Source organism: Montipora foliosa, chromosome 14 (assembly GCF_036669935.1).
Source record: "Montipora foliosa isolate CH-2021 chromosome 14, ASM3666993v2, whole genome shotgun sequence".
NCBI lineage: Eukaryota > Metazoa > Cnidaria > Anthozoa > Scleractinia > Acroporidae > Montipora > Montipora foliosa.
The window spans coordinates 15357848-15375347 of record NC_090882.1 but is presented as its reverse complement, the minus strand read 5'-3'; the positions used below and the strand labels follow the sequence as shown (position 1 = coordinate 15375347).

Below are 17500 nucleotides of genomic sequence, written 5' to 3'. Positions count from 1 at the left end.
CGCAAATCATGTCACGCCAGGCGAGTCAAGGCCACATGACAATCCCGCATTTCATCAGAAAGGAAAAATAAATCGTTGTTCTAAAATGTCTCTCCTGTAACTGAACGAATTGTTCATTTGTTCTTCGGAAATTACTGGCAGTCAGGTGATACGTCCTGTTGGAAATCAACGGCGGAATCTCTGTCGTGAGCGCGTGTAAACAAATAGTAAGGTCAACAGATTGGGACTGAGAGGGGTGGGAAGCAGGAAGCTCTAACTTGGCGTCTGTGCATTGAATTAAAAGGTAACAAAGGTAATAATGTAAAGCGTATTTAATTGAACGATCAAAGGCTTATTCGGTTCTATGATAAGTGGAACCTCCTCTTGCAGTCGCATAAACATCTCTGAAATTTTGCTGAGCTTATTCAAAAATTAAAAAAAAAATCATGGGTGTCAGTTAGGCCTTGTCCCGAAAGATTAGTACACGGTATTAAGATCTCTGTAAGAATCACATGGCAATGTTATGGAGGGTTTTAAAACATTGAGAACCTTTACATATCAATTTGCTTATGGACATATTAAAATCAAAATATTTTTAGATTTTCAAAACAGAACGAACGTGCTCGGACTTTCTAACAAAGGTCCCCGAGTTCCAGCCGTACAATATAAGTACCAAAAACAAGAATAAAATGAAAAGGGTCTTAGTTTTCCGGGTCTTAGGTATTAGTTTTCCGGGTCTTAGTTTTCCGGATTTTTAGTGGGGAATCCGGAAAACTAAGACCTGACACCTAACACTTAACCCGAAATATTCCAACATAATGGCGGTTGGAACTAAGCAGATTCCCTTAAATTGTACTACATTTGGATGCTGGATCTGCCTTTTTTACGAAAACAGTGCCACCAGCGCGATTTGCAGTAGGGCATGTGACCCTGTTGACCTTTGAATTTGTTTACAAGGGCTCGTGACAGAGCTCGATCAAAGAAAACCCGTCGTTGATTTCCAACAGGACGTAACACCCGACTGGCAATAATTTCCGAAGAACAAATGAACAATTGGTTCAGTTGCAGGCGAGGCATTTTAGAACAACGATTTCTTTTTCCTTTCTGAAATGCGAGATTGTCATGCGGCCTTGACTCGCCTGGCGTGACATTCGCGGTTGTGGCGTGAATAATTATCAAGCAAACGCTGCTAGATTTTCTTCCAACGCCGTCATTATAAAGCCTTCTTGTCGTCTCAAAATCGATCTTAATTTTTTGGATATACATAAAATTTCTTTCAGGAATACAGGGTTTTTTGGTGCCGTTCTTTTCTATGGCTTATTTGCTGCTTTGCGCGTGATTTATTCCCGATTTCCTTCGCATTTATTTATTATGTGTTTGCGCCTTTTTAAACGGCCCAGGGATTGCTTTGAGAACTAAAATGAAAAGGGTCTTAGTTTTCCGGGTCTTAGGTTTCCGGGTCTTAGGTTTCCGGGTCTTAGTTTTCCGGGTCTTAGGTCTTAGTTTTCCGGGTCTTAGGTCTTAGGTCTTAGGTCTTAGTTTTCCGGACACCCTTTAAGAAGGATCCTTTTATACTTGCTATGTACATGTACGTACGTGTAACTCACTGATTTCTGTCATCTAAATTAAGTCAATAGAATGGAAATACAATGGCCATTTGCATATTATGTTCAAAAGTGAATATGAAATATTTACATCAGTCAGGGTTGTCTAAATCCCGAGTTGAATTTTTAAGTTTAGGGGACTTTTAAAATAAGAAGTTCAAGGAAATAGTAGGGTTTATAAATCACTTGCAAGCCTGACTGCCTGTAATATTGATATGAGGTTCAATATTGGAAATGCTTTAGAAACGCTTTTTCTAAACAGAGATATTCAAAGTCGTTTGCACGACTTGTAATGTTTTGGTACGGGTAATTTGAGCAGTACAAAGACATCCCAAGTAATTCACATGGCTCATGCATGGTAAATCATTTCGAAACGACCAGTTGTAAGGAACCACAAATTTCAAAACTATCCACCAGTAAAAAACAGAGGGAAAGAGTTTTTGAAGATGACATCAGCGAGCTGTATCTGCCCTCTTAGTAGATCATAGGTGAGAACCATTATTGAACTTGTGAATATAAAATCTTATAGATGCAGGCGGGTGATGTAAGCAATTTACTTGGCTGAAAGCTTTTTTGTTATGGCCTAATGACCATCTCCAATAATATTAAATTTGTCTGAAAAACATGGACAAAAGAACCAGAAAAAGAAGGAGAAGAGCTTGCGATGTTTTCTGTGGGATCAGAGAAACCACGGAGAACAGTTCAAAGGTTTGCGATTTCCAAAATAAACAGAAAGAGAAATGAACGAAGTTATTGAGAGTAAGCATTTCGAAAGAAACGAAGAGAGCTTTGTTAAACCCAGTAAGGCATAAAGATAATAGCAGAATTATCCGTGAACACAATAAGTCTCTTTTAATTGCTTTTTCCCGATCAGTCCGGTGTTCCTAACCTTACACTCTCGGTCAGCGGCCTATCTAGGTACGTCATGTTACTACATCTCCTTTTCTTTTAACAGTTAATAATCTCTTAAAGGAATAAGAGCTAACATTTTTCAATGTATCTGCTGGCATACGCCACTGGTCTCAAATCGCCAGATGGTTGATTTTGCATAAGAACTGCACCTAGTCCAAAACTGCTTGCATCTGCTGAGACAGTTGTCTCCTTTTCCGGATCGTAAAGTGCGAGAACTTGCTCAGATGCCATGTCAGCTTTTAGCCTCTTGAACGCTTCTTGTTGGATTGACCCCAGACCCATGCATTCTCCCTTTTAATTAAGTCCCGTAAGGGCTTCGTCTTCTCCGCCAAATTTGGGCAAAATTTCATAAAGTGATTAACCAATCCCAAGAAGCGTCTCAGGTCTCCAATGTCTTGGACCTTTGATGGATCTTTTCTTACACCTTGACTGTCAAGAATCTGGCCCAAATATTGCAACTTACTCTGGGAGAATAGACATTTCTGAAGGTTAAGGGTGGGTCTCCTCTCCACTAGCCTGTTGAGGACTTGCTCGAGTCGCTGATCATGTTCGGCTTGATCTTTACCCACAGCTAAAATATCATCCATATGGCACTTGACCCCTTCTATTCTGGAAAGTTCTTTATCCATCTTCTTCTGTAAATGTTCCGGGGCTGATGATATGCCAAAAGGCAAATGCTTGAACATATATCGGCCAAAGGGTGTTATGAGGGTAGTCAGCTTGGCACTTTCAGGGTTGAGAACAATCTGGTGAAAGCCAGAGTTTGCGTAAAGCTTGGAGAATACTGAACCCTCTGTAAGGCTTCCAGAGTTTCTTCAACGGTCGGCATTTGATAGACTTCTCAGCGAACTGCTTGGTAAAGCTTTGCGGCATCAACGCATATCCACATTCTGCCGTCTGCTTTTGGCACCACCACAATTGCCGAACACCATTCCGTCGGCTCATCTACAGGTTCGATAACATCAAGTTGCAACATGCGTTCAATCTCCTCCTTCACTTTTTTCATAAGTGGCAATGGTACTCGCCTGGGGGTAGTCAGACAACAGGGTGTGGTCCCTTCCTTGAGATGAATTGTATGCTCACCTTCCAGTTTTCCAAGGCCCTGAAAAAGCATTGGGTATTTCTTTACAATGTCATCCTTTACGCTAAAGGGCACAGGATTGTTACCTGCAGGCAGGGGCGTATGATGGACTGCTTTGATACTGTATGTGCCTGGGATTTGATGCATAAGACCAAAGCCACGAAAGTCGACACGGCTGGAAAGTGACACGGCTGGAATTCAGCGGGCGCCGTGATTAAGTTACCGCGGCATGTTTATTCGCCAAACTGTGAAGCATCTGTGTCAAATGATGGCAAGATACCGGGTTTTTGTAAGTTTCTTTTTCTGTCAAGTGTTATAAAGTTTAAAAATAAAATGAGCAAAGTCAAAACAAAGATCACAATCGCCCAACTCTTGAGGTTGACCATTTGTTTATGCAAAGTCAAAATTTACTCTCCAAGACGCGTACAACGTTATTTATCACGAGGTAAATTCCATCATTTTGGAAATAGCAGCTACTTTATTATTCATCGGCGTCACAGTTTTTCACTGATTTTGGGGCTCATTTTGTTGAAACTCAAGCACGCTTCCAACATACCTGTTTATTTTCGTGAACCCTTCCTGCTTACAGAGATTCTCCCATATCACATTTCAACCTTAAGCTGGAAAATTCAATACATAACATGATATTATAATTCACAAAGGCAGAAAATACCACAGAATCCTTTTATTGGAACAAACAACATAATTGCTCTTAGAGGCGAAAACCTCTTCCTATTTCATTGCGTGTGTGAAGACAAAAAACTCAATCGTGTCAAATTACCATGTACTTCAGGTTCAAACCCTTTCCTGAAGAACCTTTTCCTTGAATAATGATGCACAAAATAGTTGACAAGCTAGCCTGTTCCAGGCTCTCAGATAGTCGAGAAAACAAAAAGAACTGCGTGTGAAAAGCGAGTGGGGGCTTGGGTCGAGGCGACCAAGCCCCCACTCACTTTTCACACGCAGTTCTTTTCGTTTTTTCGACTATCTGAGAGCCTGGAACAGGCTATTGACAAGCTTTCTTTTAAATAATTATTGACTGTCACATTTCCAATTATTTTTCTTACCTGACTTTGTTGAACCCATAAGTTACCAGATAATTTCCCATGTGGTTTCAGTGTTGTACATAAAACTACACATGTGATAAAATATTGGAAATACACCTCACTTTGATTTCGACTTCACGGGCGAAAGATTATTTTCGAAGTCCATTACTCGTCGCTTTTACGATTCTAGGTATTTGTTTTCACCACCTGCCTAGTTTATCCAACTGACTTTCCATTATTGAGCTTTATAAGGGTATATTTTGTTTAAAGATCCACTAAAACGCCATTCGCGTTACATGACTTTCGACGCAATTGCAGGTTAAGTTTATCATTCTACTGTGTCCACCAGAGAAATCTACGCATTTCCACTACACTCTCTATCCTAAGAAAATACGAGCAGAAGGCAAGACTTTCACCCACATGGAAAAAAAACACCCAACAAATGCCACCCACTTTCCGACTGGGATTGCCATACGGCAACCCAGTAATGAACATACTCCACAGTCATTAGCAAAACGTTACAAAATATATTTTCAAGAAAAAGTGAACCAAATGTTTTACAACATTTTCAACGAGGGAGTTTGAATGGTGTACAAAGGGAAATTGCCTCTGCTACATGTATGCCTCAATGCCTTGTTTATTATGTTTCTGAAATGCATTTAGCCTGGTTTCCAGGAAAAGCGGGATAGAGGATCGAGGATCAAGGATTGGGGATCGGAGATCAAGGATTGGTCGCAAACGCGGCTAAAGCTTTTTAAGAAAATAAAACAAGAACAATATCAAGTCTGGAATCAATTGTGTGCACAGAAATTAAGACAATAATATGATCCATAGTTTCACTTTAAAATCTCACTCATTTTACATTAATTGTACCATACCTGCCCCTAAGAGGTAGATGTGCTATACAAAGGGGCCTCCCACCACCTCAATTATTTAATTGAGCTTTTCTCTTTCGTTCTCCATCGATTAAAAGTAAAAAAAAAGATTACTTTCAGGGCTTTGAGGGGAGCTACTCGGGCTACCGCACACAATATCTCAATAGTTTCTTTTAGACATGGCAAAAATCATTTTCTGATTTTGGAAAACAGAAAAGGTAACCTAGTGTTCCGCATTCTTGTTGGAGACTGAAAGTTATAGTCATTGATTGTGTGATTGTCAGTTTTGTTTCCTAAATCTCTAGGGTATTATGACGAACAAATCAATTAGAGAATGAGAGATACCGGAAATTCCTAAGTGATCTAGCGCGTTGATGTAAATTTCAAAATATTTTAGATAGCATGGGATTTTTGCAGTGATTGAGAGCACCGGAGTTAAGACTGTATCAAGCGAGATTAGGATTAAATAAACCTAAAGTATTGAAACTCGTGACTTTTGTAGAGAAGAACACTGCTTCTTGGAAGGCGAGCATTCTTCACATTCAAAGGGCATCGATTGTCAAGTGTACTCTTCAATCAAATGCAAAATCCTAAGAAAGCGTGAAGTAACGTGATGCATCTCTTTGAAACAATCAATCGAGTGTTTTTCTCACATGAACGTGGTGAATTCACTCCAGGTGATTGAACCCGAACCAAAAAAACCTGTTTCCTGCGCTTGTGGGCTAGTTTCCTAGACAGACTGGAAAAAAAACTGAGAAACCGAAGACTGTCTTTACCCTTTCTTTTAAGAAAAAACAAAACGAAAATACGTTGAAGGGGGAAAATAACCAGGAATACCAAGAAGTATAATTTTGTGTTCTTGTTTTATTGTGGTTTAAGAAAAGGTGGTCTTAACTGGCTGTTTACCAGACTGAAATTTCATAAGTGACCACATTGCTAAATCTGAGGGGGTTGGCTGCTACTGAACCAGAGCTAACGCACATTATCAAGCCATGTAGTCACGTAGTGTATACGTGAAGTGCTGAATGATGCAAACCATAACTTACAGTGCCTTCCTGGTGTTTCACTAAATAAAGTAAGCCTCCCCCCTCTAAAAGCAAAAAGAGGATTTAACATGAAACTCATACAATGTTCAATATTACAACTGTCTGTCAGTTTTCTTTAAAATTGTTGTATTATTATTATTATTATTATTATTACATGTAGTTCACGATTTCCGATCCTCAATCCTGCTTTTCCAGGAAACCCCATTTGCCATGCTTCATTGAGAACAGTCAGGTGTTCATGTACTGTCGTGTACATTTTTTTTGTTCATTTTGTCATAGAGAGAGAAAGAAAGGACACTCTTATGGAACTCTCATTATAAACTTGCTTGTTTTCATTCCTTTTACTCTTTTGCCATTTGTTTAATTCACAAATTAGTCCATATGTAGGGTAGCTGTAGCGTACGGCTACATGTATATGTGGGCTATTCCCAAATCTGCTTGGGAAATGTGGAGAGCAGGAAAGAAAGACAAGAATTTTGCTGTCCAAACTTCCATTTAGCTGATTGGTCAGCAACAGTTTTCACCATATAGCTAAGCACATATTGTTTCCATGTTAAATGAAGTTTCTGTTTTCAGTTGGAGTTGCAAATCGTGATAGCACTCATTGTTATACCACCCAGCTCAAATATATGCATAGTTTTGTAGTTGAATTTCATGCTCCGTTTTTTTTGGTTTTGAAAAAAAATTAACCAAATGAATTATCCAAACCTACAGCTTCTTTGAAGCTCATTCCTTTGAAGAAGACCAGGCTCGCATTGGAGCTCCAGCAGGTTCTCACTTTTGTATCACTGGCTGAATATCTTGTGAAGAATATAAAACCGATTAGTTGTACATTAAAAAAATAGAACTTTGGTGTAAATAGTTTCTCTCAAATAATTGCAAATGGTGTTTGTGTGCTTTGTAATTTCAAAACGTTTCTGGGGAGCATGCCCTTGGACCTCCCTAGGGTAAAGGGGCCTTCAAATCTTATTGGAAGCACTGGAGCTGGATGTATTTTTCTAATTTTATTATTTTTTTGCGTTTGGAACTCTTGGAAGCTGGATATATATATTTGAATTCTCATTGTTTTTTAATTTGCATGCGGACCCATCAGAGGAACAGAAGGGAATCAATAGCAGCAAAATAAACCCATTTCCTACTGAGAGTGAGACTAAAGATTTTACTCTGTCTAACGCCAGACAATTTTACTCATTGATAATTTTAGTGGGGCCAGCGCTTTAGGTGTGAATGGGTTAGCAACATTGAGGTCCACTCAAATAATATGTCCCCTTTAATGTCTAATCCCTCTATACTAATTTCATGTTTTATACCTTAAGAATAATATTAATGTATGAAGAATTGTTGAATTTACAGAAATGGTCCTGTGGCTGCATGGATTTGGAGGCAAGGAACCTTCAAGTTTTCCTCCCGTTTGCAAGGTAACATTATTTTATTGTAATACTGCAGCTCTGAAGAAAAGGAAAAAGGGAATTTGTTTTGATTAAAGTAACAGCTGAGTAAAAAGTTTATTCAGTCTCAAGGACATCTATGCTAATGAGGACAAAGCTATGTGGGTGAAACAATGCAAAATGTTGATGTGCAGATAATATTGAACACCCAAATGCCTGTTGAGACTCAGACTTGTTTCTCCGTCCATGACGATTTTAAATATGATATTTGAAACGTGGTCAAAATATTTACATGTACACAAGTGTACTTTTATTATTTTTCTTGATTTTCTCATTCTTAGGTATGCTACAACCTCATTGTTTCTGCATTCGATCTGGATTTCTGAAAAGATTGTAGACAAAACCTTCGTGGGCCTTTTAAGAATAATCCTTCTATATATACTTGCTATGTACATATACGTGTAACTCACTGATTTCTGTCATCTAAAGGCAATAGAATGGAAATACAAGACTCCTGAAGTATTAAATAAAAGAATGGTCTTTGAAGAAGAAAATTAATATGAATTCATGTGAAGTGACATGGAGAAGTAAGTAAATTAGTTTCATTATTCTTATCCACAGATTATGGAATGGAGTGAAGGTCATTCTGAAAGTTGCCTGTAAAGGCTTCCGAAGATTTTATTTATGTCAATGGTAATTACTACAAATTTCTTGAAATATTTCAGTAGAGGGATGGTGTTTATTGGCTTCAGTGTAGCTCTACCACTTCTATAAAGAGACACATGTTTATCCCTTGCTCCGATTAAAAATGAAGGCAAACATGGTGTCAGTGAGTGCAGTTTGTTTAGTTACCCTCCGTAGCTTTCTGGGGTACGTATTCTGCTGATATAAGGCCAGACCCATTTTTATTAACATGGATCACTTTCCCAGTCAGTGCTTATCCTTTATGGAAAAATTTGTTTGTGTTCTTATGATATTTTGTCATTGTTTCCCTGTGTCCCAGTTCAAATTAGCCATGTTCTCTTGTTCCCCAAAACTCCTGAGAGGGCCTCACCACTTATAATAACTATTTTTACTTCCACTACTGCCACTACTCCTACTCGTGCCTGTACACTGTACTACTACTACAGTGGGGCTGCTGCTGCTACTACCAAGATGTCAAACTTGCGTATGGACATTATATTCATCAATATCCCCGCTACTGAATTCTGAGAGAACTTAAAAATCAAGGATCAGCTTTAATCTTTTGCTCATCCCGAAGGAAAATGGAGCCATGTAACAGAACTAAACAACTATACACAGGCGTTACGTTTTGCTAAATTAAATTTAGACATAGGTAAAACAAAGTAATTTCAGGGGTTTCACCAAGGATCTGCTACATGTAGGGGTCCCAGGGAAGTTTGCATGGTCTCTGAAATTTGCTTGATTTTTTTTTAAATGTAAACATAATTATTTATTGGTAAAGTTGGCCCTAAGAGTTACAGTGCTCATTGAGAGGGCTCGGTTCGAAATTGAAAATTAATTACGAGTAAAATTCAATTAAATTGGGTGAGAAAGGGCAAAGAGAAAAACAAGAACAGAGCACCTACACACACCAAGGGTGAAAAAATGAAAAGAGCAGCCGACAGGTGGAAAGCACACTATTAAACGTTCAATAAAATCTCATGGATTCACTTATAAAGGACTGGACATGAAAAAACAAGTCACTCTTTTGTTTTAGCGACAGAAAGGGCACACCAAACAGGAAAACCAAAATTAATTGTGATTGTGACATACAATCCTGGTCAAAACTTATGAAACCTGTTTGCACAATTCCCCCTTTTCCACTCCGGCCATTAAAATGTTGATTTTTCACTGTCACCAAAATCAAGATCTGCTCATCGATCGCTCGCATGTTTCAACATTGTCTGGGGGGAAGGGGGGCGCAAAAAAGGCAGCGAAAAAAGAACACGCGTTGCTCATATAATGATGGAAGCATGTACAGTAAATTCTCTACTTTTTGCCCAAAATTTGACAAGTGTCCCGAAGTCTTTTGACCCGGATTGTCTGAAACTGAGTTTCATCGAACAAAACTGGAAACCGTATCATATATGTCCTCAAAATAGTGAACAACTTGCAAGATTGCGTTAAAAACTGTTTTTATGGAAGCTTAAAACCAGTAAAGAATATTTTCAGGAGATTCGTTCCCAGACTCCGCACAGTTACTGGCCAGCTAGCTGCAGAATCATTTGACTTTGCTAAGCAGAACTTGACTCCTCACAAGTTGAAAGAAACCAATTCGCGTGGACAATAAAATAGTACAAGAGAAAGAGCCACATTCATGTCTCTAGATTTTACTTCGCCAAATTTGCTGTGCGTCATCTTGCTGATAATAATCAGTGCCATACAAAACCAAATTGTCTGTGCGTTACCCAAGGTGTTGTTGACAACGGCAACAGTTCTCACTCACAGTTCCCACTCTTAAAAACACATTTTCTGGTTGTGCTTTTGATGTAGCTACCAAAATATATGGTGTGTTGTGTTATCTCGTTGGTCTTTAATTGGCTTTCGTTTCCGAATAAAAAAACGCTTAAGGCATTTTCAACATTTCTCGGCTATTGTAAACACTAACATCTAACGTGATCTTTTACTGTTTTTAGGGTGAGAAATGTTAAAAAATAGAAACCCGGTGATCGTTTAAAGCCGAAAGGCACCTGTATGAATAGAAAAGAAGGAGTCATTATGTTTTTTGTACAGTCTTTTTTTAAAAGTAATTTCTGTACCTAAATAGCTTCTCCAAAAGATCAGCTTATTCGTGATAGAATAATTCAAGCAGGAATCTAAGTTCACGTTAGAAAAATGTGTTGATGTTTGTCGTACCGTCAAAGCTACTTCTGCACAGCTCAAAGAAATGGTGCCAAGCCAACAACAACAACATTCCAGTGAAGCCAATTTGGTCACAAAAGGAGATTCTTGGAAATCAAAAGCACGTTAAGATAAAGTGAAAGGCCCTAAAAATCACCAGCTGGATGAGTGCAAGTTTTGTGGTCGTAAACACAAGTGTAAAAGAGGAAAAAGCCCTGCGTATGGTCAAACGTGTTTGTCGTGTGGAAAACATTATCACTAATTTGCTGTCAAATGCGAAAGCATAATTGTTGATTCTAAAAAGCCCTCTCAAAAATCCAAACACCGAAAGGTCCATCAGCTCGCTGACAGTTATGACGCCAGCTATTTGTCAGAAAAAGAAATACTGTCAGTATCCGAAGAAAATGCTGTTAATTCCGTGGAAATGGCTGATTACAAGAGTAAAATATTAAATATTTTACTGTTGTAATCAGCCATTTCCACGGAATTAACAGCATTTTCTGCGGATACTGACAGTATTTCTTTTTCTGACAAATATGAACACATGGAACTGGATGGTGCAATAGTGAAGATGCAAGTCGACTCAGGAGCCTCGTGTAACATATTACCTCCAAAATTTCTACCGAAAGATTCCGTTATTGACAGAACTGACGTGAAATTAACTACTTACTCCAAGCCTAGTTTGAAAGTATTGGGCATAACAAAGGTTCAATTGCAAAACCCCAAAAGTCAGAAGTACTGTGTTGAATTTGCTGTTATTAAGGAAGATTACACCCCACTCCTTGGCTCTGTATCTGCGCAGAAGATGGGACTGATTACTGTGAAGCATGAGAACATTCTGAATGTTACTGAAGAGGTTGGAAGAAAAGCTCCATTTTGAAGTAGACGAAAGTGTAACGCCTGAGATTATGCCTCCCCGTCATGTACCTCTTAGTATAAAGGACAGGCTGAAACAAGTACTGACCCGCTTAGAGAAAGAACGCGGTAATCATCAAGGAAGAAGAACCAACAGACTGGTTGTCAAGTCTTGTTGTTACAGAGAAACCAAACGGAAAGCTTCGCGTATGCATCGACCCCCAGCATCTCAATAGACCCCTCAAAAGAAGTCACTACCCACTTCCAGTCATGGAAGATATACTCCCAGAGTTAACTGATGTCAAAGTGTTTTCAAAGGCAGACCTTAAAGATGGTTTCTTGCAAATACAGTTGGATGAAGAATCTAGTAAGCTCGCCACGTTCCAGACTCCTTGGGGCCGATAAACATACCTCCGGATGCCCCTTTGGAATCTCCCCAGCCCCCGATTGCTTCCAAAGAAAACTGGATCAGAATTTAGAAGGTCTCAATGGAGTTCACAAGACTGCTGATGACATTCTGATTACAGGCCATGGCTCAACTATGATAGAGGCTGTAAAAGACCATAATGCCACCCTACTAAAGCTGTTAGACCGGTGCCAGTAAAGAAACCTGAAGCTTAATAGAGAAAAGCTACAACTCAAGTGTTCTGAAACCCCTTTCATTGGCCATGTGCTTACACCTGAAAGAGTGAAACCTGATCCAAGTAAGGTCGAGGCCATACTGAAGATGAAACGACCAAAGGATGTAGCAGCAGTTAGAAGATTGGTAGGCCTAGTGAACTACCTGTCGAAGTTTCTACGCAAGCTTTCAGAGTTATGCGAACCTCTTGGAAGATTAACTCATAAAGATGTCGAGTGGAGATGGTCAGAAGAGCAAGAGGAAGCATTTGAAAGTGTTAAGCATGCTGTCACCTCAGCTCCGGTCCTGAGATACTTTGATTCCTCCCTTCCCGTCGAAGGCCAAGGTGACACCTCTTTAAATGGAATTGGATTTGTACTGATGCAGATGGGCAACCTGTGTCCTACTCCAGCAGAGCACTCACCGTCAGTGAGAAGAAGTATTCCCAAATAGAGTAAGAAGCTTTAGTCCAAGCGTTTGGTGTAGAACGAAACCATCAATTTGTTTATGGTAGAAAGATCGTGCTGTGGTCTGACCATAAACCATTGGAGCTAGACAATATCCAAGAAACATCTAGCAGCAGCATTCAAACGACTGCAGCGCCTGCTCCTGCGATTACAGCAATATGACTTTGAGATTTGCTACAAACCAGGTCCTGAAATGTATCTGTCCGATGCACAATCACATGCTTACCTCCCGACACCAGACCGTTCTCCAGCTGAAAAGGAAGCTGAGCGGATACATGGAATCGTCTTTCTACCAATTTTAGAGCCTCAACTAGCAGAGATCCAGCATGAAACAGCAGCCAACGCAATCATGCAGTCCCTCACCTAAGTCATTGTAAAGGGCTGGCCATAAACCAAACATGATCTTCCACTAGAACTTCGCCCCTACTTTGATGTTCGAGATCAACTGACAGCTCAGGATGGTGTTGTCTTTAAAGGTCTGCGATGCCTGATTCCAACCAGCCTCAGACCAAAGATTCGCGAGCGTCTACATGGAGCACACTCTGGAATTGAAAGTTGTCTTCGCAGAGCTAGAGAGACCGTTTATTGGTCTAACATGACTACCGAGATTAGAGATTACGTTGCCAAATGTGAAGTCTGTGCAACTTATCATAAAGAGAAACCTAAAAAACCACTCATCTGCCACAAGATCACAAGTATGGTGGCCAAATTGTAGCAAAATTCAACAATGAAAATTCGTGTCAAAACCAACAACTTGATACCTAATTTAACACAATCTTTACCTGTCAACTTCAACATTGCGTAAGATTATTTAGATTAATGATAGGCATATGAGGGGGCCCCTCTTATAAGCCCGGTGGTTTCTTGGGGTGTCCTCGCCACAATTGTTGTAATATCCATCCTTTATGTTTCTGTAATATTATTGTGTGGCAAATAAACATTCATTCATTCATTTTGAATTCAACAATTTCCTCTTGACATCAACGCCATAAATTTGTCACTTTCAACACTGGAATTAGTCTTAAAATCAACAGCGAAAATTACCTCAAAAAAGGTTTTTTTTGGCTGCAAGATCAACACTTGCTGCTATTCCCAATGTTCAGCCACCTAAACGCTGTCAAGATTAACAACTCCTAAGTTCGTGTCAACAAATTGGGTCCAAGCTTATCCATTGCTAACGAGAGAGACTGGAAATAAAATCCTCCCTTGGCAAGATGGCGGACGGCAGCGATCGTGAGGTGATTTAAGTTGACCAAAATGGCAGAAAAAATAGCCAATGGAGTTTATTTTTTACAGATTTAGATGAGTTATTGAGTGAATATGAGCAACATCAGTCAACGAATGACATCGAAATGACGGAAAGCTTGACTGTTCGTTTGGAAAATGCAGTTCAAGCTTTGCTAAATGTATGTCACTTTGTATCGCACTAACAGGGAAGCAGTTCTGGAAATGACCAGGAATTTTCAGTTGATGTTTTGGGACTGTCATCGTAGGTGTGAATTCCCAAGTCGAACAATATGCTCACAAGTGTACATATTTTCACTAAGTTCACCAAATAGAGTAGATGCCGGGCAAATTGGAAGGCCAAAATTTGACATACACCAAGAGACATTGGTCGAGCTCCGTTCCCTAGGTTTTAGCTGGGAGGATATGGCTCGTATGTTACTTGTCTCGCGTTGGACTACTCACCGCAGAGTATGAGAGTTGGTCCTTAACCACTTGTCACGTTTTAGTGACATCACTGATGAACAATTGGATAGCAAAATCAGCGCTTTTGTGGGTGAACATGGCTGTTTAGTCGGAACTTCAATGGTTTTGGGTCATTTGAGATCGGAGGGGTTAAATATGCAACGAGAGCAGGTGCGTAAATGTCTTGCTCGTATGGACCCTCATAGTGTCAGGATATGTTGGTTTCCTGGGAGGATCGAGGATAACAATAATAATAATAATAATCCCTTCTCTGTCTTCTGTTCTTTTGTTGTAAGCCCCCCTCCGCCCCAAATGGAGCATTTTTTTGGTTCCAGTTTAAAGCGATTTTTTTAGACTACTGACTAGTTCAGGAAAATATATTGTTTTGTATACCTAAAGTAAACTCCATCCATAACAGGAAAGTGATGAAAAAAACAAAACAAAACAAATAAAAGAATAAAATAACATTACCAAAGCGCAAAAGATAAAATTCTTCACGCATTCAACAACTTAACAAAGTATTGGATTACAAGTTAATTGTGAACAGAGCAAACTACACAGCATTTGGGCTACCTTTTTGGAAATAAAGATAGATAGTTATAGTCGTTGATTGCGTGATTGTCAGTTTCGTTTCCTAAATCTCTAGGGTATTATGAAGAACAAGTCAATTAGAGAATGACAGATACCGGAAATTCCTAAGTGATCTAGGGCCTTGATGTAAATTTTAAAATATTTTCTGTGGCGTGGGATGTTTGGAGTGATTGAGAGCACTAGAGTTAGGGCTGTATCAAGCGAGATTTTGATTTAATAAACCTAAAATATTGAAACTTGTCACTTGTTGAGAGCACTGCTTATTGGAAGGCAAGCATTCTTAACATTCAAAGGGCATCGATTGTCAAGTGCACTCTTTAATCAAATGCAGAATCCTTACACATCTCTTTGAACAGGGACACTGAAAAATGCAGAATGCAGACTTCAAACAATCAATCGAGTGTTTTTCCCACTTGAATGCGGTGAATTCACTCCAGGAGACTGATTTGTTTTTTAAATAAACAAACGATGAACGTGGGGAAATAACCACGAATACCAAGAAGTATAATTTTGTGTTCTTGTTTTATTTTGGTCCAAGAAAAAGTGGTCTTAACTGGCTGTTTATGAGATCGAGATTTCGTAAGTGACCACATGCTGAATCTGTAGGGGTTGCCTGCTACTGAACCAGTGCTAACGCACATTATCCAGCCATGTAGTCACGTGTATACAAAGAGTGGTGACTGATGCAAACCAGAACTCTCAATGCCTTCCTGTGTTTCACTAAATAAAATAAGCCTTCCCCTCAAAAAACTAAAGCATTTAACTCTAAACTCACACAAGGTTAAATATTACAACTTGCTGTTATTTTTCTCTTCGTTTCTCTTTTTTTCTATTATTATTATTATTATTATTATTATTATTGTTGTTATTGTTATTATTAGTATTATTATTATTATTATTATTATTATCCTCGATCCTGCCAGGAAACCAACGTATCCTGACACTATGAGGGTCCATACGAGCAAGACATTACGAACCCGCTCTTGCTGCTTATTTAGCCTCTCCGATCTCAAATGACCCAAAACCATTGAAGTTCTGACTAAACAGCCATGTTCACCCACAAAAGCGCTGATTTTGCTATTCAATTGTTCATCAGTGATGTCACTAAAACGTGACAAGTGGTTAAGGACAAACTCTGATACTCTGCGGTGAGTAGTCCAACGCGAGACAAGTAACATACGAGCCATATCCTCCCAGCTAAAACCTAGGGAACGGAGCTCGACCAATGTCTCTTGGTGTATGTCAAATTTTGGCCTTCCAATTTGCCCGGCATCTACTCTATTTGGTGAACTTAGTGAAAATATGTACACTTGTGAGCATATTGTTCGACTTGGGAATTCACACCTACGTTGACAGTCCCAAAACATCAACTGAAAATTCCTGGTCATTTCCAGAACTGCTTCCCTGTTAGTGCGATACAAAGTGACATACATTTAGCAAAGCTTGAACTGCATTTTCCAAACGAATAGTCAAGCTTTTCGTCCTTACGATGTCATTCGTTGACTGATGTTGCTCATATTCACTCAATAACTCATCTAAATCTGTAAAAAATAAACTCCATTGGCTATTATTTCTGCCATTTTGGTCAACTTGTGTCACCTCACGGTCGTTGCCGTCCACCATCTTTCCAAGGGAGAATTTTGTTTCCAGTCTCTCTCATTAGCAATGGATAAGCTTGGACCCAATTTGTTGACATGAATTTTGGGGTTGTTGATCTTGACAGCGTTTAGGTGGCTGAACATTGGGAATAGCGGCAAGTGTTGATCTTGCGGCCAAAAAAACCTTTTTTGAGGTATTTTTCGCTGTTGATTTTAAGATTAATACCAGTGTTGAAAGTGACAAATTTATGGTGTTCATCTTGAGAGGAAATTGTTGAATTCAAAATAAAGTTGTTGAAGTTGACAGGTAAAGATTGTTGATGTTGAGAAAGATTTGTTGAATTAGGTATTAAGTTGTTGGTTTTGACAAATTTTCATTGTTGAATTTTGCTATAATTTGGCGACCATACCCTAGCCGCTCCTGGGAAACAGTTGGGCAAAGACTACTTCTGTACTGTGGATTACTATTTGAACTACTTTCAAGTTGATTCTCTTAAAGACAAGACCGCAACCAAAGTTATTCAAGCCCTGAAAAGACACTTTGCAAGACATGGAATTCCCAACCGGCTAGTGAGTGACAATGGTGCCCCTTTCAATTCCTATGAGTTCCAGCATTTTGCAGAAAGTTATGATATGGAATATGTCGCTAGCTCCCCCCACTACCCGAAAAGTAACGGCAAAGTGGAAATCTCAGTCAAGACTGCCAAGAATCTACTGAAGAAGTCTGAAGCAGCAAGATCAGGCATACCTTGCCTTATTAGAATGGAAAAATACTCCCTTGGAAGGTCTTGCAAGCTCTCCAGCACAAAGGATGTTTGGACGTCACACTCGAACACTAATACCAACCTTAAATGAGTTACTCAAGCCCAAAATAGTTGAAGACGTTCCCAGAAAACTTCTCAAAAG

General features: G+C 39.3%; 1 protein-coding gene and 2 pseudogenes across 1 annotated transcript in view; 2 read left to right on the top strand and 1 right to left on the bottom strand.

Annotated features, from left to right (window-relative positions):
- Positions 1-17500, top strand: part of LOC137984649 (protein NLRC3-like) — a 46139-nt gene that overhangs the window by 801 nt on the left and 27838 nt on the right. Inside the window, exons 2-3 of the mRNA XM_068831874.1 lie at positions 7897-7961; positions 8553-8624. Of these exons, the coding sequence (XP_068687975.1) occupies positions 8616-8624 (9 nt within the window). The 5' untranslated portion in view covers positions 7897-7961; positions 8553-8615. The remainder of the gene's footprint in view (positions 1-7896; positions 7962-8552; positions 8625-17500) is intronic.
- LOC137985442 (uncharacterized) lies at positions 12358-15077 on the top strand (annotated as a pseudogene).
- On the bottom strand, positions 15314-16619 carry LOC137985441 (uncharacterized; annotated as a pseudogene).